Source organism: Neopsephotus bourkii, unplaced genomic scaffold (assembly GCF_033783945.1).
Source record: "Neopsephotus bourkii isolate Nb327-2 ecotype Australia unplaced genomic scaffold, CSIRO-AGI_Nbou_v1 NB_867, whole genome shotgun sequence".
Taxonomy (NCBI): domain Eukaryota; kingdom Metazoa; phylum Chordata; class Aves; order Psittaciformes; family Psittacidae; genus Neopsephotus; species Neopsephotus bourkii.
Window position 1 is genome coordinate 10,327 of NW_026901363.1, and position 23,252 is coordinate 33,578.

The 23,252-nt window shown below is 54.1% G+C and overlaps 1 protein-coding gene across 2 annotated transcripts; it reads left to right on the plus strand.

The window, feature by feature from the left end:
* Positions 1 to 712: 712 nt before the first annotated feature.
* Positions 713 to 22,368, plus strand: LOC133214015 (Krueppel-like factor 5). Of its 2 annotated transcripts, XM_061356666.1 has the most exons (5): positions 714 to 1,084; positions 11,973 to 12,020; positions 15,347 to 16,235; positions 18,205 to 18,264; positions 21,973 to 22,368. In XM_061356666.1, the coding sequence occupies exons 1-5, from the start codon at positions 920 to 922 to the stop codon at positions 22,149 to 22,151; spliced, it is 1,341 nt and encodes a 446-aa protein (XP_061212650.1). In that variant the 5' UTR covers positions 714 to 919; the 3' UTR covers positions 22,152 to 22,368. The 2 variants fall into 2 exon arrangements, with proteins under 2 accessions (XP_061212651.1, XP_061212650.1); XM_061356667.1 differs by lacking the exon at positions 11,973 to 12,020 and having other exon boundaries at positions 713 to 1,084.
* The last annotated feature ends 884 nt before the right edge of the window (positions 22,369 to 23,252 follow it).

Below are 23,252 nucleotides of genomic sequence, written 5' to 3' on the forward strand. Positions count from 1 at the left end.
TATTCATCTGTTGTAGTGTGATGGTAAAGATCCTCAAACTGTGATGATCTCCCCAAAAAAGTGGTTTTATTCCCCTGTTGCTCTGGCTTTATACACTCCTTTTTCCTCCCTTTCATAAAGAGAAACCCAAACACAGTCCTCAGTTTCTCCATAGGGGCCAAGCTGGAAAACACTCATATCTGAACCTTTTAAACTTCTTTGTTGTTGGGTTTTGGTTGTTCCTCAACAAGATTCATCCCTTTTCCCCCTTTGCTTTTAATTTCTTTCATTTTCGTTTAATTTAATTAATCTATTTAATGATCTTCCCCTTTTCTCCCCTGGGGATCAGAGGTGTGAGCAAACAGGAACCTCCTTGTCCCGAAACCCCGGTTTTCATGCAAAATTCAACCATTCATTAGAAAATGTCATTTTCTCATTAAAAAAACACCCCAAATCCACTGTTTTTAAGACCCAACCCAACCCCTGGCTTCCACGCAGGGGGGCTCGATGCAGGTGATGGTTTCATTGAGCTGGGTTGCTCCGGCTCCATCCCAGCCGCGCTGGGGTCGGGGTTCACGGTGGCACCGGTGGCTCTGGTGTCCCTCGGGCCGGTGCTCGTGCCGGCGCACCGTGGCACACGGGGGCTGAGGGCGAAGCTCCGGCCTCCCCTCGCTCCTCCCGGCTCCTTTTATCCCCGGTGGCTGCGGAGGTGCCGTCGGCGGGATCCTGATTGGCTCCTCCGGCTTCCCCACTGCTTCCAGGTTGGCGTTCCTCCTCCTGCGGCAGGTAAAGCCTTCCCGCGACCCGGCTCCTCCGGGATCGGCCCCTCGCTCCCGCTGCCTCGTCCCCTTTCCCCTCCCCTTCCTTTCATCTTTCCCCCCTTTCTTTACTACAACCCCCGGACCGGACCGGTTTTCCCGGGGGCAGCGGGGCGGGAGGAATGAGCAGCGGGCTGGTGCTGCGCACCCCGCTCCCCGAGGACGCCTCCGTCTTCACCGCCCTGAAACCCGTCACCATGTCCGGGGAACCCGGGGAAGACGCTCCCGTCTTTGAGGACATCAAACCCCCTTCCCGGCCCCTGGAAAACCCGCCCGAGCTGGCGCAGGTAAGGCGGAGGCCGGCGCCTCCTGCTCAGTTACACTCCTTGTGCCTCTCCAAGAGGCGAGCGTGGATTTGGACCCAATTCTGCTTTGTTTTCCCACTCTTTGCTGCGACACTTCCATTGCTTTGTACCTTCGCGCTTCCCCCTGGGCCGGATTCCCTCTTGGGCGTGTTGGGTTTCATTATCATGGGGTTTTTCCTCCTGCTGCCTTCCAAACACCCTGGGTTTTGCTCCCTCCTGTACATGGGATTCAGTCCCTTTTCCCCAGGTGAGGGGGTACTGAGGGGCTCTGCCCCACTCCCATCTTGCTGGGAAGGACCTGAGCTATGGGATCGCTGTGTGTGAGAGCAGGGAAAACAGGAACTTGGTTCCTATTTTATTGTGTTAGATCTTGTTTTTCCACCACCACGAAGGGGAAGGAATGCTCCTTGAAATTCCCAATGGCATCCCCCCTCTATGCACCGGAGATAAAGACCTGGATAAGCGGCTTTGGGGTGTTGTTACACCTCTCTTGCACACCCGTCCCTGTTCTGGCCCATGGCAGGAGCACGTCCAAGCCCTGCTGCCCATCCCAGCCAAGGGAACGAGGCTCCTCACTGGTGTTTTAGGTGATGGACCCCTCATCCCACCATGAAGAGCCCTCGGCTGCTCTTCCTGGTGGGAAAGGGGTGATCCGGGCCTGCCCGCACCCTGCTCCCAGGAATTGGGCGAGCTGGGGCACGGTGGGTAATGATTAACCTGCGCCCCACGTCCCCAGCGCCATCTTGATCCGGCAGGAGGGCGTCTCCGGCCCGACAGGGACCCCCTCATCCTGGCTGTTATTCCTCTGGGAACCCCCCGAGGGCATCCCCATGGTGGGTGGATACGGTTGGGCACGGAGCAGTATCCGTTGCCTGCTTCCCGTCCCGGCAGCGCTGATGCCCCCAGGGCTGGTTGTGGGGCTCTTTGGGGTGAGATGAAGGCATTGTCTCCATTGCTGTGTGTCCATATGATACCCTGGTGATCCAGCATCCACAGTGGATGTGGGGTCAATATGGGGGGCAGAGAGGCAGGTACCCCACTGCTCCTTCCCCTGCAGTGGTCCTGGCTTGGCGCCTCTCCCCGCAGCCTCAGGGCTCCTGTCCCTCCACACCGGGCTCCAGTGGGTTACCTGGAGCCAGAGGGTTGGTGGTGGCCCTCAGCAAGGGGGGGGTTATCTCTTGGGCTGTCCCTGTTTAGTCAAGGGGAGGGCGAGGTTTGCTTTTGTATCCCTAATGCTGGCTGGGATTAGCGGTGGGATTAGGCAATGGGGCTGATGCTTCCCCCACACCTCGGCCATGGCCATGGGGGGAGGACAGGCAGCCCTGCGCCACCTCCCATCCTCCTTATGGGGGACATGGGGATGCAGAGCCCACCCCTGGCTGGAAACCCTTCATCCCATGACACCATCCTTGCTGCACTTTGAAGGGAAGGGGGTTTCTCACCTCAGTTTGGTCCCTGGGGCAATGCCACCCCACCAAGGCCTGCTTGGGGTGGAGATAGCTGAGCTTGGGGATGGCTGATCCTTCGCTGTCAATCCATCCCATATCCCTTTATGGACAACGGGGCCCATGGGATGAGTGCTGCGAAGCTGCAGGGCTGGAACTCCATATGGAGCCCCCATCCACCACACTGCGACCTCCCCAAAGCCACCCAGGGTGAAGCGTCCTGGGTGGCACAACCAGAGCTGATGTGAACCAGATGTGGGGCTGGACCCACATCTTCCCCGTGTTGGCCCCTTCTAACAAGTGCCAGAGGCTGTGGTGGCTGTAAAGGAGATGCTGCCGTAGCCGGAGGGTGGAAAAGCCGCAGGTCCGGGAAGCCCTTTGCTCCGGGAGGTGTTTATCAGAGCAGCCTGACAAGAGCTATGGAAAGGCTGTGACCTGTCAGGGCCCTGCGCTGGCTGTTGCCACAGGGCATTCCCGCTGCTCCAGCTCCTGAGCTCCGGCAGAGAAAGGAGCAGGTTCTTTATCCCGCCGGTTGCAAAGTCCCCCCTGAAACAAGGAGGGGAGGTGGGAGCTATTTGCTGCTGAGGATCCTACTGGGTCTGAGGCAGGTGGATGTAGACCCTGTGTGAAGTTTAAGGTCAGTTCTTCCCTTTTCTGTGCTTTTCCTGCCCCAAAGTAAAGAGAAAATCCAAAACAAACAGAAAGGGAAAAGAGAAGGGAGAGAAAACCCTTTTCCTTTCTCATTTGGGTCAGGTTGGTCACAGACAGAAGTTTCCCCTTTAAACCTCAGGAGGCTGATGCTGGAGGGAAGGTAAATACAACAATGAGTGAACCCAAAGCAAGGGGTGTGTTTCAAGGAGGAGGAGATGCTCACTGTGTGTGGCTGTCAGGTCAACCCTGATGGGCACTGGGGCTGGGGGGGCACCAGCACTCATCTGATGCTCCCATCTTCCCAGTGTCCTGGGGCTGGGATGTGTCAGTGTGGATGTGTCAGGCAGCTGACTGTGTCCTCGGAGCTGGGATTGACCTCATGGTAGGTAATGTACCCCACTGCTGGGTCCTCTAAGCCACCTATCCCTCCTGAGCCTCCTGGGGGCACCTGAGGCTTCATACCTTGCATGGGTGTAAATGTGGTCCCCAGTGATGTGATCCCAATCCCTGTGAGAGCTGTCCCTGGGCAGAGCTCTGGTGATGGTGAGAACAGACGAGGTTTCCATGACCCTGGAGCTGTTCCTAGGAGGAGCATTGACAGCGTGGTGGGGAAGGAGATGGCACTTCCCCTGCGCAGAGGTGTGCAGGATGGGAGCTGGCTCCTAACGGGCTTCCCTGCAGTGGTGAGGAGCACGAGGTGCTGGAGGTGGAAGGGATAACCTGGGTCACCCATGGAAGCTCCTGGTGTGTGTGGCTGGGGGTAGCCCCAGGCCAGGCTGTTCCTGCTTCCCTTGAATGGGTTAAGCTGCTGCAAGGTGGGAAGCAGCAGCAAACATCACCCCTTGAGTGGCCTTGAGCGAGCTCCCACCCCAGTTTCTCACCCTTGTGCTTGGTAGTGGCTCCCTTTGCCTGCCTCAGGGCTGGAGGGGGGAGGCTCCCACAGGAAGAAAACATCATCTGGGAGGTGCTGGATGGGATTCGATGCTCTTGGGATGGTGCTGTGCCCTTTTCCTGGTGCTCACACCATGAGCCGCCTTATCCAGACCCTTTCAATGAGTGGATGGATGTAGGTGCCCTGTGTTCCTCTGACCTCATCCCACCAGGGATTTTGCTTCTGGTGTCACAGGAGAAGATGGGACAAGCATTTTTAGGTGTGCTCCAGCTCTCTGGGCTGTGTCAGTTCTGCTCTGTCCCTGCAGGGCCCTGTGTGCTGTGTGCTGCATCCTGTGGGTCTGAGCCCCTGTGGCCACATCCGTGTCATCACCGTGGCTGTGCTGGTGGCTCTCTCTTGCACCAGGGATGGGTTTTCCTGCTCCCGTGTGGTCCAGCACTCGTCTGGAACCAGGGTGATGGGTCTTGCTCATACAGATGTTGTTTGCATCTGGGCCAGGAAGGCCTCCTGCTCCGCTGTGTTCATTACTAGAGATGTAGAAGTGATTCATTCCCAGGAGCTGCATACCAGGAATGAATCCAGCTTTTCTGCTGCTATGTATGGGGACACCACCAGCAGGAGCTCAGCGGGGCAGTGCCTGTTTCCAAGGCTGTGCCCATGGATCAGGATGGGCTTTGAGCTCACGGTGATGCAGTGGGAATCCCGATGGGGCTTAACGCTACCACATGTCCATGTAATGTGCTGTTGTGGGAGTGGGAAGCCGTGGTCTTTCACCCCTCTTGGATAACGAGGATGTTTTCCATCTGGGATCCTCCTGGCTTTGCAGAAGGGTTCAAAGCCTCCATGTGTTCTGCACAACTATGCAAAATGCTGTGCAAGAATCCCTTCCAAAGCATGCAGAGGCAGAGCCTGTGCAGAGGCAGTGATGATGTGGAGATGTTGGGTTAAAGGAGGAATGGGCTCACTTGATCCCTGTTGACACAAGCCAAGATGGTGGGATGGCAGCTGATGTGGCCATTGGCTGAGGGATACTGGGGAGAAGGGATCCTTCCAGGCTGCTTTGCCTTGGGATCAGCTGAGGATAACGCTTCCCTGTGGATTTGCAAGTCTGATGGGCTTTGTGCCTGGCAGGTGCCTGCAGGGCCATGGGAGTGAAGCTGGAGTCCCAGAGAGGATGAATCTGCCCCTCTGCTCTTGCAGGAAGACCCTCGGGGGCAGTCCCCAGGCAGGATGCTCTCTGCAGCCCTGTGTCAGGGCGATGCTCACCAGATCCTGCTGCGTCCACCAGGGAGCTTGGACAAAACCGGTGCAACCGGTGAGCCAAAGACCAGGAACTTCAGGGGATCTCAGCCTCGGTGTTTGTTGTTTTATGTGACTTAATCCCCCAGCCCAGACTTCCTGCTGTGTGTCCGTGCGCACACGAGTGCTGCTGGAAGCAGACGAGGTTTGGGATGAAACGGTCGAACTTTGAGCTCGATGGAGCACAATGGCTTTGTCCGGGTGGGACAAAGGCTGATTGTTCTGCAGGGGGAAGCTTGGCTTCACAAGGCAGGAGAGAGAGAAAGGAAGGGATTTCAGGTTTGTTGCTCCTCGTCCCCGTGCGCAGCCCTTGCTCAAGCCTGTTCTCCTCTTGCCGATACACAGAGCTGCAAACCAGGCAGCAAAGCACGTTGTGGAGTGGTTTGGTTGCTTGGTTTTTTCCCCCTGAGCACTCAAAGGGCAGGTATTTGAGGGAGGAAACAAACATGGGACTGCGACTCCTTAATAAACCCAACGGATTTCCCTTTGTCACCCTTCCTGACCGGTGTGTGGGAAGCAAACAGTCACCTGCGATCGCTCGCCAAGGTCTGGGGTAATGCATTTCTGGCCGGTGCATCATCAACGGTGAATTTTCCCCTCTCAAACCTGTTTGGTCAGCTCCTTGCACTGTTTTGTTCCCCTTCCCTGGTCCACTGAGTTCTTTTATCTAACCCATCCACTGCAAATAATCACGCTTACAACCGTCTTGTGAGCTGAGCCCCTTGATTAGAATATTTGCTTTGCTCGTGCTCCATTGGTGAGCTCCGTGAGTCACAGGGTGCAGCCCGTGTTTGGGGATTGGAGCGCTGCTGTTTACAATTCAGATGTTCTCAGAACTTGAGCTAGCATGAAAACCCTCCAAAAAAGCCCCATGGGCTGTTTACCACATCAAAGAGGTTCAGCCCCTTTCAAGCTGGGATTGAAACTCAGACAAAGAATCTTTCATGATGTTCAGAAATGCTCAGAGAATCCTTTGAAAATTAGGATTTCTTAATTTCTTTTTAATGGGATGGGGACCTTTCTGTTTCCACCGAGGACTGGATTTGCGAGTATGAAAATGCGTTTCATGACCTTGCTCTTTGTAGTATTTCCAAGTACAAGCAGGAGAAAAGAGTGGCAAGAAATTGGTCCCAGTACAGCTGGTCTGAAAACACAGGGACTTACAGGAGGAAAGAGTATTTATTATCCATCTGTTATCACTATCCCATCTGAAGCAACTTGTGTCGTGAATCCAAACCCATCCTGAGGGGGCAGATATGGGGGTACCTCCTCGCCAGCCACTCCAGCCCATCACTTTAATGCTGTTCCCTGTATATTATCATGTTGCTGATCCTCACATCCGGGCAGCTGAGCCCAGGGGTGGCTGAATATAGTCAATGAAAACCCTTCTTGCTATGAATAGGTTTGATGGTTGGGAATGACCCAGATTTGTTCAATTGAATGGGAAAAGGGGAAAATCTCCCCTTGCCTACTCATCGTTCTGCTGTTGTAGGACATAGCGTTTTGTTCCGAGTAGCTCCTCGGTATTTGGTGCTATTGTGGTTCTGTGTTTTGGGGGAGCTCAAACCCATCAGCTTGGCTGCTGGACATCACCTCTGGGACATGAAGCCCTCCTGTTTCCCTGGGCCTGGCAAACGTGGGGCTTCTCCAGGGCTTGGTGCTTTCTCTGTGGGAACCTTCAGTGGCCTGTTACCTGCCTTAATCACTCTCTCTTAATTAACAGCCATTGGCAATTCACTTCTATACAGGGAATACGTGGAAAGAGAGGGTTGAAGCTGGAGGGAATGGATCTTGAGGAAGCCCTTAGAGGCTAACAAAGGACCTGCTCCAGTGTCCCCCTTGGTCCCTGACTCTTGGCCTTGCACTGTGCTGGGTGCTGTGCAAGCTTGGTAGCAAGAAGCTGGCCCAAAGACCTACTTCAGGCGCGGTGTTTCCAGCCGCCCTGGGGTTTGTTTTGTTTCACTGACTGGTTTGGCAGGGCACCTGAGGGCCACAGGGAGGCTGGGATGTGCTGTCCGCACGTGAAACTTGACCTTGCTTTCCCCATGCCCCGGGTTTCGGGTCTGCCGTGGGTGTTGTACAGGGAAGAACAGGCTCTGGGGCTGTTTTATCCCGTGCTGAGTGCCAGGAGGACTTCACAAGCCCCAGCAAGCAGCAGATGACTCACTCTGCCTTTGTCAGACCCTGCCCTGGGAATGTGCTGCTTTTCTTCTCATCATCCCTGATGAGTGTGAGCTTTAAGATGGTTCAAGTGAGGTGGAATGAATCCCACCCAAACCCCCTGGGGAAGCTCCCTCTGAGCTCTAACAGCTTCCTCCATGTAGATAAGGCTCTTAGTGACGTGATTTAGTGGTGGTAATGGTTGGACTTGATGATCTTAAAGGTCTTTTCAGCCTACTTGATTCTGTGTTCATAGAATTCCGTATTAACCTACTTGGTTCAGGACATGGAGCACAAATGAGTGACCAGAGGGGAGCTGGAAGGCTCAAGGACAAGCCCAGTATCCTATTGCCATGCAATAGCTTGAAACAAGTGGATGAATTTGTCCAGGTCATCCTGGGGAATGGGGACATCTGAGAGCCTCCATCTTCCCACAGTCAGCAGAGGAGCAACCAAGGAGAAATGGAGCTGCAGGTTAATGGTACCTTTTGGGAAGGTTTCTGCTTGCTGTCTTGAAGCCCACTGCAGTCTGGTTGCTCTGGACTGCTCCTCTTCCAGGCACTTGACCTTGGAGTCCCATGAGTGTGTTTCTTTGGCCTTTGGGATTGCTGACTGCAGTGGCATGATTTCAGTGATAAATAACAGGGGTAGATTGCCTCTGAGTGAGTCTTTATCAGTGGCTGGAGGGAAGGAATAGCAAACAGAGTCAGCAAGTCTGCTGGGATTGAGCCTGAGGCTCAGCCAGAGGCCAGCACCTCCCCACTGCCTGCATCTGCCTTGGTGGTGACTCTTGGCCTCAAGGAAACTCCCAGCTCCTGAGAGGTGACAGTTACCTTGGGTAGCTCAAACACAGGGCACAGAGTGCCAGGGTAACCCTCCAGAGCCATCCATGAGCTCCTGGCCCAAACCTGGAGACGGGCTGCATTGCTGTCCTGCTCCTGGAGCTGCTCTTGTAGGCTGGAAAGTGTGACAGCTTCACGATGGAAAGACGGGATGATCACCTCTGTCAGTCCCTATGGACTCCAGAGAGACCTTGCATAGAGACTTGCCCACTTTCCAGGTGGCCAAAGCCAGTGAAGATGCCTCTTGCCCCACTGCTTGTAATGCTGACACAGATGAATGCTTTGAGGGGGGTGCTTCTTGGAGCAGCTCCTTCCTTTGAGATGGAGCGAGCAGAATAGTCCATTGCATGCCTTCTGCAGCCCAGCACCCACCTCCATTGGCACAGCCTGGTTGTGCTGCCTGCAGTGGTGCTTTGGTATCCACAGCAGCTGAACCTTTGGCTCTGTGTGTACTGGAAAGGAAGAGTCCTGGGGGTTTCTCTGCTAATCCCGCTTTGCAGAGAGTTCCAGAAGACTTGAGGAACAAACAGAAAATAACGTCGATCGAGGTCAGTATCAAACCCAAATGATCACAGAAACAAATATTTACTCAGGTCAATATTTAACCAGGAGACAATAAATGCTGATATTCAACCAAATCTGACTCTAAATACAGTCTATTTATAATGTGTGCCTTTAAAGGGGTACTGCCAGGTACTTGCCAGGGGTTTTTGATTGATGATTGTCCTCCCCATTGTTTGCTGATTCCATGGAGTTTCATGCAGGTGCATGTATGAGAAAGAGGTTGTGCTGTGTAATTCCAGGACCTGGGCAGCAGTCACAACCGTTGTCCCATGTGTGCCTGAGCTTGGGAAAGGTCCTCACCCCATGGAGGGGTACCCCTTGCACATGGAGTGGGTGCCCTGATGTCCCCCATGCCTTGGACCCCTTGAACATCACAGGTTGTGCTGACCCTCATGGGTGAGCTGGTGTTTTTCTTCCAGTGCCTAAAGGGGCTGCAGGAAACCTGGAGAGGGGCTTGGGACAAGGGCCTGTACGGACAGGACAAGGGGAATGGCTTGAACCTGCCAGAGGGGAGACTGAGATGAGCTCTTAGGCAGAAGCTCTTCCCTGTGAGGGTGCTGAGGCGCTGGCACAGGGTGCCCAGAGAAGCTGTGGCTGCCCCATCCCTGGCAGTGTTCAAGGCCAGGTTGGGCACAGGGGCTTGGAGCAAGCTGCTCCAGTGGAAGGGGTCCCTGCCCGTGGCAGGGGTTGGAGCTGGGTGAGCTTTAACCCAAACCGCTCCATGATGATTCTGTGATCTTGCACCCCTCTCCCAAAGCTCTTTGCAGCTCCGTGGCTGGTGCTGGCTGTGACAAGAGTGAGCCCCATCTGGGGTCGATGCCTCCCAGTGCTGCAGAGCAGGACGAGGGGCTGTGGCCAGGCAGGGACCAGCACAAGGCTGGAAGCTGCTGAGTCCTCCCAGAGCCCTTTCCACCCCCCAGCTCCGGTCGCTCCCTTTGCCAACTCCACTGCTCATTGCCTGTTTCGCAAACATTGATTTCTGTCCTTGTTCTCTGCTGCTGCCCGCCTGGTGACAGCGTCTGATGTTTCTATGGCTGTTTGTTATCCATCAACTTCAGATTAGAAACCCTTCCATCACGGGAGAGGCACGTCCCACCCCCTGCCTTGACAGCCTCAGAGCCTAATGCTCTTCTAACGATGCTCGTGGGTGACTGCTGCCAAAGCAGCACCGTTGGCTTGAGCGCTGCTTCTCTTCTGTATCCTCCCAAGAGATGTTTGTCTTGGACTCTGTGTGTGTTGATCCATGTCCTGGTAACACCTCGTCCTGCCTTCGTCTGAGCAGGGGATAGAGATCTCCAATCCTGTGGCATTCAGGAGAATTGGCAGATGGTAGAGGAGGAGGATTCATGTTTGTGCCTACGAGCCACAGGAGAATCCACTCTGGAGAAGCCGGGGCTTCACTGTTTGGCTTCCTTCATCGAGCCACTGGCTTGCAAGGCTGGGTTTCACTGGTTTCACAATGTGGGTGCTCCACAGCAACAGCAGCAATTCCAGAAGCTGCTGCGCTCATCTTGCCCTCCAGGGAATATCGGTCCCAGGATTGGACGTGCCAGTGCTGAGTGTGACACAGTCCTGCTGGTCCAGTGCCACAAACTGGTGTGTGATGGCCTTGTCTGGAGTGGACAAAGTGCTTGTTCTAACCACTTCCCTTTCCCTGCTTGGTTTCCTTTTGGCTTTCCTTTCTCTGGTGAGTTGACAGGACCCTCCTCCATGGTCAGACATGGACACTATGACTTGAGGGAGGATATCACAGGAGTTGAGTGCCTTTGTTGTACAAAAGGCTGTTCTTACTGGCTTTCCCTTCCTGGCCAAACCAAAGATTCCACTTTGGACACCTCTAAACTCACAGAGGCTGTGCTGATTGCTCTGCCTGGATTTCTCCTCTGCTCACTTTTGCCTGAGCTACTGACCCATGGCTCCTATGAAGGCTGCTTGTTGATGTAGTTGGTGGAGTCTGGGCCATGCCCACCTCCAGAGCAAGTATGTTATCCTTGGTGATTGCAGTGGTGGCATTGACAGTGACTATAGGGGAGACAGCTAAAAGGCTCTCCAGCTAGAAGGCCATGGTGGGTATCTTGCAGTATTGAGATGGACTGAGCTCACTGGCTATGTGATAAGTTCAGCTCTTCTCAGAAAGGCAAGACAATGGTTAATTCCCAGCCTATGGCTGCAGACAGGGAGGAAGGGATGAGCTGATCCTGCCCGGTCATTGCTGTCTCATGTGAGCCCACAGCAGTGTCCTCAGCTGCCCTCTCCAGAGCTGCTAGGACCTGCCTGGAGCTGGCTGAGGAGCCCACAGAGACCCAGTGTCTATGGGACTTCCTCCTGCTGGGGCCCACTCTACCCTCAATTGCATCCTTTGTATTCGTGCTGCTTTCCATGCATGCGGATGGCTGCGGAGGGGAGGTTTCGCTGGTTTCCTGGTGGTGTTGACCCCAAAATGAGGGATCCAGCATCTGGACCCACTGTCTGCCTCAAGCATTACTTGCACAGGAGCTTGGCTGAAGCTTGCAGGTGATTCTGAAGCTGTTTCTTCCAGTTGATGGGGGTGATGGGACACAGCTTTCAAACCCCTTCCAGCTCTGACCTGCACATTTCATGTTTAAGCATGTCCTGGGCATGAAGACTACATGGAGACCTTCAGCTCACAGCATCCCCAGCCTGTTTGGTATCCATCTTCTCAAGGCCATGTAGTTCTGTGGTTGGCCTCACAATGAACATGCTCCATTTAGATGCAACTTCCAGCATATGAGCACCCCAAAAATGGGGAAATGGAGCCCACTGGGTTGGTTTTCCTGGTGTTCCACAGGAGAGAAGGAAGCCCCTGCTGGTCTGACACAGCCGGCTCCTCTCCTGCCTATGGGCACGAGGAAGCCAGAGGAAGAACATCCCTGCTCCTGGTTGCTGGGGGGGGTTGGTGAGGCCTCAATGGCCAGGGTGGCTGGGGGAGGCCTATGGAGGGTGGCTGGGACCCCAGGGGAGGCCACCCCACTAACGCAGCCCTGTCTGCCCCACAGCTGCACCCCCTGCGGATGGAACAGCGGATGCCGCCGCTCATTCTCGAGGTGAAGCCCTTTCCTCCTTCCTCCCTCTGCATCCCTCTGCCCCGCTGGTGACAGGTACCTACAGCCCCCAGGAGACCGAGCTGGGATGTCCCCACAGCCACCCGCATCCAGGGCACCTCCGCTCCCTCCTTCCAGTTGGGTGTCTTCCTCCTGCTCCTGGTGTCTCCATCTTCAAGGCCAGGTTGGACACAGGGGCTTGGAGCAAGCTGCTCCAGTGGAAGGGGTCCCTGCCCATGGCAGGGGTTGGAACTGGGTGAGCTTTAAGGTCCCTTCAACCCAAACCATTTGATGGTTCAGTGGTGTGTGCAAGCCACCACTGTGACTGTCTCCTTGTGTGTCTCTGTTAACTGGATCCCCACTGAGTGAATGGAGCCGTGAGTGAAAGCCAGACAGAGACACTTGCACTGAGGACGCTTGAGCTGGATCAAGTCAGCACTTAGTCATCCCCATGTGCAGGCTGTGGGCTGAGGGGTTGGTTTTGGATAGAGTGTTGGCTGGGAGGTGCTTAGGAGCATGGCTTGGTTCTAGGTGTCAGCACCCAGCACGAGCAGTGCCGGTGTGCACCAGGGCTTCGAAGGCATCTTTGGAACACAAACAAGCAAAGTGCCTCTTTCTCCCTCTTGGAAGGACACTGGGGCCCTTGAGGCCGTGTGGGACCTGTGGCATAACCACAGTGTGGGATCCATGGGTTCTGGTGTGCAGCTACAGGCAAGGTATCCCTCTGGCTACCCATCCTGTCCAGTGAAAGCCCATTGCTTCTGCTCTGCTGTCCAGCTGCCCCTCAGCATCCCCTTTCCCCAGGGGCTGCTCAGGATCAGGTGGCTTTATCAGGCTTTAATGGCATGGCAGGAAGAAGCCGTTGCAGGTAGGGGCTGATTGTGAGAGAAAGGAGGGCAGGAGACACTGAACAGGGGGACTCTGGCTGACAATGCAGGTTTTGGGTGTGAAATTAGGCCCTCTGTGCCTTCCTACATGAACATCCCTGCCCAGTCACCTGCTGGGTACGGACCCACTGGAGCTGTGTAGGTGGAGACCTTCCCTTGGGAGCTGAAGGTGAGAAAGTTAAATGCCAGAGATAAGGGAAGTGTGGAAGCAAAAGGCATCAACGCCTTCCCCTGCCCCCACTGCTGCCGAGTGGGTCACTTCATTGCTCAGGTATGAACGGCATCCGGAGCCTCTGGTGCTGCCTAGAGCAAGCTGACACCCCAGGCTAACGCTCCTGTGCCAATGTGGGTGCACAGGGCAGGAGCATGGAGCTCTGGAGCTTTGGTGGTGTTCTCCTTGGGCAGGAACCCAGCTGGACACTGCAGCAGAGAGGAGATCACAGAATCCCAGCCTGGTTTGTGTTGGAAGGGATCTCAAAGCTCATCCAGTTCCAACCCCTGCCACAAGCAGGGACACCTTCCACTAGAGCAGGTTGCTCCAAGCCCCTGTCTCCAACCTGGGCTTGAACACTGCCATTTACCACCTGTGTCAGCCTTGTGTAAGTTTTAACCCATTACCCCTTGTCCTATCACTACAGTCCCTAATGAAGAGTCCCTCCCCAGCATCCCTATAGGCCCCCTTCAGATACTGGAAGGCTGCTATGAGGTCTCCACGCAGCCTTCTCTTCTCCAGGCTGAACAACCCCAATGCCCTCAGCCTGTCTTCATACAGGAGGTGCTCCAGTCCCCTGAGCATCCTCAGGGGTTTGGACCACTCTGCCAGGACTGGGTTGAGTTCCTCCGATTTTCCTCCCTGCCTCCCATTGAAGCCTTGCCTTAGGGGTGTGCTGAGCCAGGGTTTCCTCACTGGAGCATGGTGGTAGTGTGCTGCACTGCCTCGAGCAGAGGTGGGGATGTGACACCAAGTGAGCCTGCAGAGCCAGCACATCGCTTCCTTTAATGAGGGCAGGGACTGTTCAGCTTCGATGAGGACTGGCAGGGTTTACCCACGGTGTGTACACACACCAGTGCAGCCAGCCCAGGGCAGAAAGCACAGTCCCAGGGCTCAGTTCAGTGCAACACTGAGACTTCCAGGTCCAGCATCCCTGAGCTTCCACCTGTGATGGAGAGGGTGTATCTGTGGCACGTCCCTGTGTCTGGGTGGGAGCCAGCTCACCCATGTGTTGCCAGTATGACCTGCAGAGGTGCAAAGGCTCTTTGAATTAGCTGGAAGCAGGGGTGATAGGTTTCACTGGAGCTCTCTTGGGTCCCGTCCAGCTTTGTTGAGAGCAGTGGAGTTGCAGCAGGGATGACTTCGTCCCGTTGCACTCCAGTGACATAGTTCAAGGCTGTAAAAGCCTCGGCTCAAGCGTGCAGGGTGTGGGGTGAGATCAGCACCGTAGCTCTGCCAGGGAAACCCAGTGGTTCTGCCAGCTCCTCTACATATGAATGAGTGTACAAGGGCTTTGCAATGAGCTTGACACATGGATAACCACATAATTAAAGGCTGTAGCTTTATAGAAGAGCATTAACGCTGGTATCTTTAACCACAAAGAGCAGAACTTGAGTCATCAAATGCCAGGGGATGAATTTCCTAGCGGATTGCTCCATCAGGTTGCTGAGTTATCGGGCCTGGATCCAGTGGGATGCCGCATCAGACATGAACCAGGAGGGGAAGCAACCTGGCAGGCGGTGATTGAGATGCAAGTCCTGTTAGCTTGGAGGGCCTGGGCTTGTACAAACAGCTTTACAAGACTAGAACTAAACCAAAGGTTAGGTGAGGGCTGAGTCACTTTACCAAGACAAGACAGGAATAGCATGTCTGGCGGTTTCCATTTTAGGCTCACAGTTCACTGAATTAGTGGCAACATCACTTAGATTTCTAGGTGCTATTGCCCAAATTATCCCCAATTAATTAAAGATATTGACTTATAATATTCTCAGTTAACTAAAGATACTGTCCTAGAATGAAATGCAATGCATCTCAGCCTGTGGAGTTTAAAGGAGACCACAGTCAGCACCTCTAAGGTGGGTTGCAGATCCAACACGCCCAAAGCATGAGGCTGGCTGGAGCAGTTTCTGATTCCATCCCACTTTTAGTGCTAAATTCTCTTGTTTATGTGACCAGAGCTTTGTACCTGAAGCTTGTGTCTCCTCTGTCAGGCTCATAACTGCACCCTCTGCCTTTGTTATCAGTGCTGGTGGGTAGCAGAGAAGTGGGACAGAGGACAGTGATTCACCCCTGGGGAGTCTGGCTGAGTCACAGACAAGCGAAACCACTGCAGCCTCTGGCTCCTTGCTGCTCTTTCCATTTCCTGCTCCCTTAAGTACCTGTTGAACATTGGACTCCCACCACCAGTGTGCCAAGGTCACAGATCCCTTCTCTCTGTTCCTTTGCCGTAGGCACGGTCCGAAATGGACAAGTACCTTTCAAACGAGGTGCCCCCCATCTCAATGCTGCCAGACAAGAAGTACCGCCGGGAGAGCGCCTCGGTGGTGGACGAGTTCTTCTCCACAGAGAAGCCGTCTTCCACCCCGTACAGCGTGAACATCAACGTCATCCTGCCCGACACGACGCACCTGCGCACGGGACTGTACCGGCCCCCCAAACCCATGGCTCCCTTCCCGCAGATCAAAACTGAGCCCGGCACCAGCTTTGCCCAGCCCTGCTCCTCTGCCTCCACGCAGACCCTGCCCGACTTCACCAGTGTCTTCAGCATGCCCCAGTCGGTGGCGGTGAACAACATCTTCATCAAGCAGGAGCTGCCCTCCGAGATCCCCTTGCCCACCAACCCACAGCAGCCCCAGCTTTACCAGATGCCTCTTGGCAATGGAAGTGCTGACATCACCTCCCTGACATCCTCCTCCAACACCACCACAGCCATCAACAGCCTCAGCGGTGTCACCATGTCCACAGGTAGCGCCATGTCCAGCGTGGTCCACAGGCCTGTCCAGCCAGTGAAGCAGTACCCACACATCTCCCAGGGACAGGGGAACTTCAGCATCTCAGGGCAGTTCTACCCTGCCCCAGGGGTGAACCTGCCCCCGTCACCCCCCAACTCACAGCCTGGAAGCCCAGAAAACCAGCCTGAGCTCATCAACACCATCTCTCCCCCTCCATCCTATGAAGCCACGTTTGGACTGAAGTTGGTCCAGTCATCCCAGGTCCCCCCAGTCCCCAATGGCCTTGGGACCCTCTCCCAGGGGCACATTGCCATGCAGCCCCCCAAATACAACAGACGCAACAACCCTGAGCTGGAGAAGAGGAGAATCCATCACTGTGATTACCCAGGTATGTTGATGGTGGGTGTATTGGCTTTGGGGTGGATGTATTGACACGCTGAGGCTGGGGCTGCCTTGGGGCTCTGCAGGAGTTTAATCTGAGATCACCTAGTCTGGATGAGGAAGAGAGCTCTATGGAGAGCTCCAGGGAAGTGGGATTCCTATGACACCAAGGAGGAGAAGAGTCCATCCCGCCTGCATTAGCTGATGCCTGTTTTCCACCGTTCCCTTTCTCCTGACTTGGAGAGGCAGAGAGTTCCTGCAAAGCACAGGGATGCGCCAGGAATTCCACTGCCTTAGCTGCCTGTTCCGCTCTGGTTTTGCCTAACCCTGAGCAACCACATGCTCTCTGCAGGTGAAACCATGCTGGCTTTCTCACTGACCTTCCTTTCCCACTGTCCCTTAATGGGTTGCAGACCAAACCCAATTAATCTCCATGAGCAGCCTTTATGGTCTCTGTATCTCCAAATCTCTTCTTCCAAAGAGGCAGTGAGTGGAATCTCTGCATCATGTCCTTTGGTGGCTTCATGTGCTGCATCAGGGTGGTGTGGAAAGGCATTTCAGGGTGATGAGCTGAAGCTGTTCCCTGTGCAGCACCTCATTACATGAGCATGTACACCTAAAGACCTGTGATGGTTGGGCAGGGGTTCCTGCACTGTGCGCACAGAGCTTGTGGGATTCACAGTTCCATGCTGCATGGGAGAGAAGGAATCGTGTCCTTAGTAAGAAGCCCCAGTGACAGCAGTGTGAGGGCTTGAGGATCACCAGTCCTTGTGCACACTCCCACTCCCTGGGCCAGCCCTGGCCATGGAGCTGATGGGGATGAGCAGCTTTCCACTGGGGTGTGTGAGGTGAGGAGAGTCATTTCCTCACTGCCTCCAGCAGGATTGTGGCACAAGGGTGGCTGCAGTAGGTCAGCCTGTCCAGCCCAGATCCTGTCTCCATCAGTGACCCCAGGAACTGTATAATAGGAGATGCTTAGAGAGATCTTTCTGTGCTTTCACCTTCCCACCCTTTGGCAACCTGCAGATGGGGGACTTTCTGAGCCAGAAGCTTCACCCATATTCTTGCAGTTAACAGCTTGTGCTGAATATTTTACCTCCTCCTGGTGGGAGACAGATTAAGGGTGTAAATAGAGCTGAGGCAGATCCCTCTGGCCAGAGCAGGAGTCCCATCCTGCAGGACACTTTACCAAGGCAAAACCTGCCTGTTTTCAGCAGGACTTTGGCCTGCACAGGAAAGCAGGAACACATCAGTGGTGCAAAAAGCATTGGCACTGTTCGGTGCCAGCAGCCTGCACTGAATAAACACTGGTGTGTACGTGCAGAGGCAGGGGAGGACGTCTAATCCTTCACTCTGAGGTTCAGGCAGAGGTGAACCATCAGGGCTGATGGCAGGGCAGCAGGTCTCACTGACATGAGGAGGTGATGGGAGGCACGCTGAATTCACACCAGGAACTGGAGGAACTGGGGAGACCTGTTTGCAAAGCCCTAGCCCCAGTATGCAGGAGGTGGCCCTGGTGCTTTTCCTTCTGTGTGCTGATGGGGAAGTGGAGCTCAGCCCTGCCATGCTCTGGGTACCTTCCACTAGAGCAGGTTGCTCCAAGCCCCATCTAACCTGGCCTTGAACACTGCCAGGGATGGGGCAGCCACAGCTTCCCTGGATGCATGCTTTCCTGGATGCATGTTTTATCCTGCCTCTAAGACCTGGTTGAGGATGGGGGGATTTGGAAGTCAGTACCTGACTCTTTGCCCTCTAATTCCCAGCACAATGCCCATGGGTGTCAGGATTGTGTGGCAAAGATGGAGTACTGTAAAGGTCCATCTGTCTTGGAGAGCAAATGCTCTTCAGTTACTGCCGTAACAAACGGGTTATTCGCATGCTGTGCTTTCCAGGCCTGCTCTGTCCCTAATATCAATGTTCTGGATTTGTTCTGGCCCTTTCTCACAGCTGAAGTTGGTTCCTTTGTGTGTTTACAGGCTGCTCCAAGGTTTATACCAAGAGCTCGCACCTGAAGGCCCATCAGAGGACTCACACAGGTAAGAGCACCACATCTGCAGCCAACGCTTCTTACAGGGATAAGATGTTGCTGATAATGTTGGTTACCTTGATCCAGCGTGGTTACTGGTGTAAGGAGTTCAGTCTGCTGGTATTAGCATTAGCAAGAGTCCAGTGGTTGCAGGGATTTCCAGTGGCTGTACTCTGCTGTGGGCACTTGTTGCCTTCGAGGAATGGTCTAGGATTTAGAACTCTTGGAGGCTCTTGAGCCAATGGGCTGGGAGAAGGAGATGCCTCTGAGCCCTTCCTTTGAGATCTCCCAAATCCCAGCCAGGTCTGATGCTGCTTAGCCCACGAAAAGATTGTGTGAAGGCATGTGGTGCATACAGATAACCTCTGAGGAGACAAGGGATGTTTCTTTTGTGTCAAGTGCCCCTGTGGTACCCAAGGAGAGGAAGGAACACGCTGTATCTCCTTGTGTACCAGCCACACAAACCACTTTTCCCCAGCGCTCATCCCTTTAGCAGCTGGTGGTGGTGTTATAACTGTGGCTACCAAATACACACACATGTACATATACAAATACATATACATATACAAATACATATACATATACATATGCAAATACATATGCATATACATATAGGGCTCCAAAGACACATATAAGAGAGCTGTGCTTCATTCCTGAGGGTGAAGGTGTCTTAAGCTGCCCTGGCTGGTGTAAACCGTGCCACCAGCACAAAGGAGCTCCCACCACAACCAGCTTCCCTGGGGTAAACCGAGCTCAGTGGCTCTTGTGCACTCAAGCAGAGGTCTTCTCATTAAGGCATTTATTATACCTGAAACTTTATCAGATCCCTGGGTATCCAGGAACCATCAGTGCCCTCATAAATCTCTTTTATAGAAGGGCTGATCTTTACTGAGAGCAATTAAGCTGGCCCAGAGTTCACTTTGCTGTTTTATGAACAACGAACAAACCCCATCCTGAGGCTGGGAATGGGCTCTTGCTCTTGGCTCTGCTCCGCTTCCCTCTTATCGCTCCTCCGAGCAAGCCAGCCAGGAATTCTGCTGTGTGCAGGAGGTACAGTATTGTGTTGGCAGGGGCTGCGCTGGGAGCAGGCTGGAGAACAACACGGGAAGGGTGGAAGAAGGGAACAGGAAGGACATTGTCCCAGCCCCGAGAGCTGGGTGGTGATAAGCATTTGTCACAGCAGCAATCTGTGCTCAGGGCTCTTGCTTTGAAATGAAATATCTCTTTTCCCTTTCCGTTTGGAGCACGGGTCTTAGCTTTGTGCCCAGAGGCGTGACCTGTCCGAGATAGGCACCAGCCTTACAAGTCACAACATAATGGTGTGTCCAGGCAATTGGATCCCAATAAAATGCAGTCAGTTTTCCAGGTTTCCCATTAACTGGGCTGGAAATGCTTGCCTCCTTCTGCTTTGCTTTCTTTAAGAGGGAAGGACAGAGAGGCCAAGGAGGATGTGACCTGAGTAGTCAAGAAACCTGGTAGTGTTGTGGGGCGGGCAAGAAGAAAGGAATCCAAACCAGAACCAAACACAGACAGGTTCAGGGTGTCTGCATCCAGTTTGGGGTTGGTTTGAAGTCTCAGCCCCTCTAAGCACAGCAATAGAACTGAGCTCCTGCCAGCTAAGTATGCTTGATGCCACCTCAGCTCCATCACTGGAAGGGTTAATAGCACCCTTTCTCACCATTCCTTGCCTGATGGCAGGAGGGCTGAGAAGTACATGATCTCCAAGATCTTTTCTTGTGGTTTGCCCGTTGCCATGGGCTGGGCTGTATTCATCTCCTGGAGACACCATTCATTTCCTGGGTGCCATTGTGAGATTAAATATATAACCCGGTGGCTGCTCACCCGCCTCCCGGGGGCTGGGAATGCCAGTTTGGGTCCTTTGTTTGAGCTTGCCCTGCCGTGCTGTCCTGGCAGATGGAGCCAGCTCGAGGGACAATGGAAAGCATTTTGTTTCTATCCTGGTGATCAACCTGTTATTGTTTGAACCTAAAAGGCCTTGGTAGGGCTGACCCAGCCAGGTGACCCGGCTGGGACAATGTCTGTGGCTGCACAGTGCAAATCCCGCCTTTGTCTTAGCATGCCAACACAAGCCTGAGGTCCCCAGTGTGCTGTAAAACACCCAGTGTGCTGCTTGTAAATGGGATTTAAGCTCTGTTAACCTGGGCTGTAAAAACAGCATCTTTCTGCTCCCTGTGGTGCAGAGCTTTTGAGGAGCAGATGCCCTGGTGCCCCATCTCCTTCAGGTTCATAGAACCATAGAATGGTTTGGGTTGGAAGGGACCTTAAAGCTCACCCAGTTCCATGCCATGCCACCTAGGATACAGGGACACCTCCCACTGGAGCAGCTTGCTCCAAGCCCCTGTGTCCAACCTGGCCTTGAGCACTGCCAGGGATGGGGCAGCCACAGCTTCCCTGGGCACCCTGTGCCACACGCCTGTGCCTTCATGGTCTATCCCATGCATAGCAGCCGCTGTAGACCTCTCTGTGGCTGAATGCTGTTTCCCAGCCGCACGCTCCATCTGCCTGGCACACAGGCTGCAGGAGGAGCAAGAAACATGTTGGAGCAGGATGCACATGCCCGTGCACGCGTGCTGCTGCGTGTACGTGCACTCCGGCCGCGATGTGCGCGCAGCAATGGGCTGCTGAGACGGTAAATATTTGAGGTCGGGGAAGTCAGCACATTCCCTGGCCCCTGCCTGCTTGTTCAGGCTGTTAAGAGCGAGGGCTAATATTTGAGAGCACCACACCCCTGCGAGGAGAGGGCTCAGCTCCACAGCCCGGGCACGCAAGCAGTTGGAAGCGGGTATGGGCTTTTCCAGCCCAGTTCCCAGCTGGCTGAGAAGTTAATGCATTGCAGTGCAGGAATAGGTGTGTATGGGTGGGAGGAGGGAGGGCAGAGGCATTACATCATCCACGGGCTCTGGAGAAAACACAGCGTTTTGTGTACGAGGAGCTGCTCCGGGGCTGAACTTTGATGCAGGGAGGGTTACACGGTGGTTGCAACGATGCTTTGAGGAAGATTTGTGTGGCATAAGGAAGAAGCTCTTCCCTGTGAGGGTGCTGAGGTGTTGGCACAGGGTGCCCAGAGAAGCTGTGGCTGCCCCATCCCTGGCAGTGTTCAAGGCCAGGTTGGACACAGGGGTTTGGAGCAATCTGCTCTAGTGGAAGGTGTCCCTGCCCATGGCAGGGGTTGGAACTGGAGGAGATTTAAGGTCCCTTTAACCCAAAGCAGTCTGGGATTCTATGACTCTAATCTGCTTCTTTCTCCTGATGCTCCCCATACCTGTATGCACAGCAACACCTTCCATAAGAATATTTGGCTTTTTAGTTAAAAAAACCCTCAGAAATGTTTTTAGCCAGAAATGCTCCAAAACCCAACAGGAACTTGAGCAGCATTAGAAACCCAGCCTAGAAAGTGTGTGTGTGTAGGCACATAGAATCATAGAACAGTTTGGGTTAGAAAAGACCTTCAAGGGTCATCTAGTCCAATCCTGCAATGAGCAGGGACATCTCCAGCTAGATCAGGTTGCCCAGGACCACATCCATGGGCAAGACCTGGTTATAAGGGCACATGGGCCTGCATGTAACCAAAGTTTATGGTTCCTTGGTGGCTGAGGACTGAGCACAGCAAAAGGGGACCCTGTCACCAGCCCTGTCCTGCGGGGTGGATGCTTGGGGGGCTCTTGGAGCACCCGTGACCTGTGGCTGTTCCCCGCAGGTGAGAAGCCCTATAAATGCACCTGGGAAGGCTGCGACTGGCGCTTCGCCCGCTCCGACGAGCTGACCCGGCACTATCGGAAGCACACGGGTGCCAAGCCCTTCAAGTGCCTCGCCTGTGGGCGCTGCTTCTCCCGCTCCGACCATCTGGCTCTGCACATGAAGCGGCACCAGAACTAGGACCTGTCCCCGTTCACCTCTCCAAGAGCAGCTGAAACTCTTCATTCTTTCCCAAGGGGACCTCTCCTCTTCTTGTATGTAAGAACAAACCCATGCTGTGATCAACTGGAGGGGCAGGGGTAGGGGATGCCCCCTCTATAGCCCTGTCCCCAACTGCTTCTGGTTTTAAAGGAAATCTTCTTTCTAAAGAGCTATAATTAAAGACTTGATCTCATGACGAGGCTCCTGGCAGCACTGGGGTGATGGACCTTGGATTCCAAAGGGTTTTCTTCCAGCAAACCTGCTATTTATTTGTCACTCACATCTCGAGCCCTTTGGGATGTCTTTTACCCCTTTCAGGGCTGTGCCTTTGGTGAGCTGAGGAGGGTTGTGATGGTTCGTAACCTGTGACAAGGTCTCACTTCAGACTGGTTGGTGCAAGCCCCTTGGACTGCCTCATGGATGTGGCACCACCAACATGCAAGCACAGGAGCACATGCCCGAGGCTGGTTGGGTTGAGCATCCCGATCACTGGTGGTGGCCATAGAAGAAAGGGGCTATGATGTACTCACCTGACGTGCCTTCAAGCAAGGGACTGCACAAAACTAGACGACAGAAGCCATCATCTGTGTCTCACTGAGCCCACCTGAGGTGTCCTGGCAGCCAGCTCTCTCGGGGCTGCAAGTACCTGGCCAGGTTCTTTGGTTGCGTCCTTAGCATTTCTGCTTCCAAGATGAGTTTTGACTTCGGGTGTCTCTGGGAGGACCAGAATGAGTCTTGAAGCCACCCAGAGGACTGCAAAAAGCCACTTATAAAGTTCTGGTTTCCATGAATACACTGTGCCTTTCTCTAAAAGCACTGGGCAGCTGCTCATGCCTTGACCACGCGCACAAGTCATCACCAACCACACTCGTTCTGCTGTTGCTATTTCATCCCATTCAGCCAGAAAAGAAGAGGAAAAAAAAAGGGTTTTGAAGCAAATTCCAATAAATCCTGCTGTTGAGATTGTAATGACGTTACCTACCTCACAGGTTCACCACGCCTCAGGCTCTGTAAGGCACCATCCCTCTCCTGTGGGGTGCCGTGATGCATGGGGCACATCAGCCATCCTTCACAGTCTAG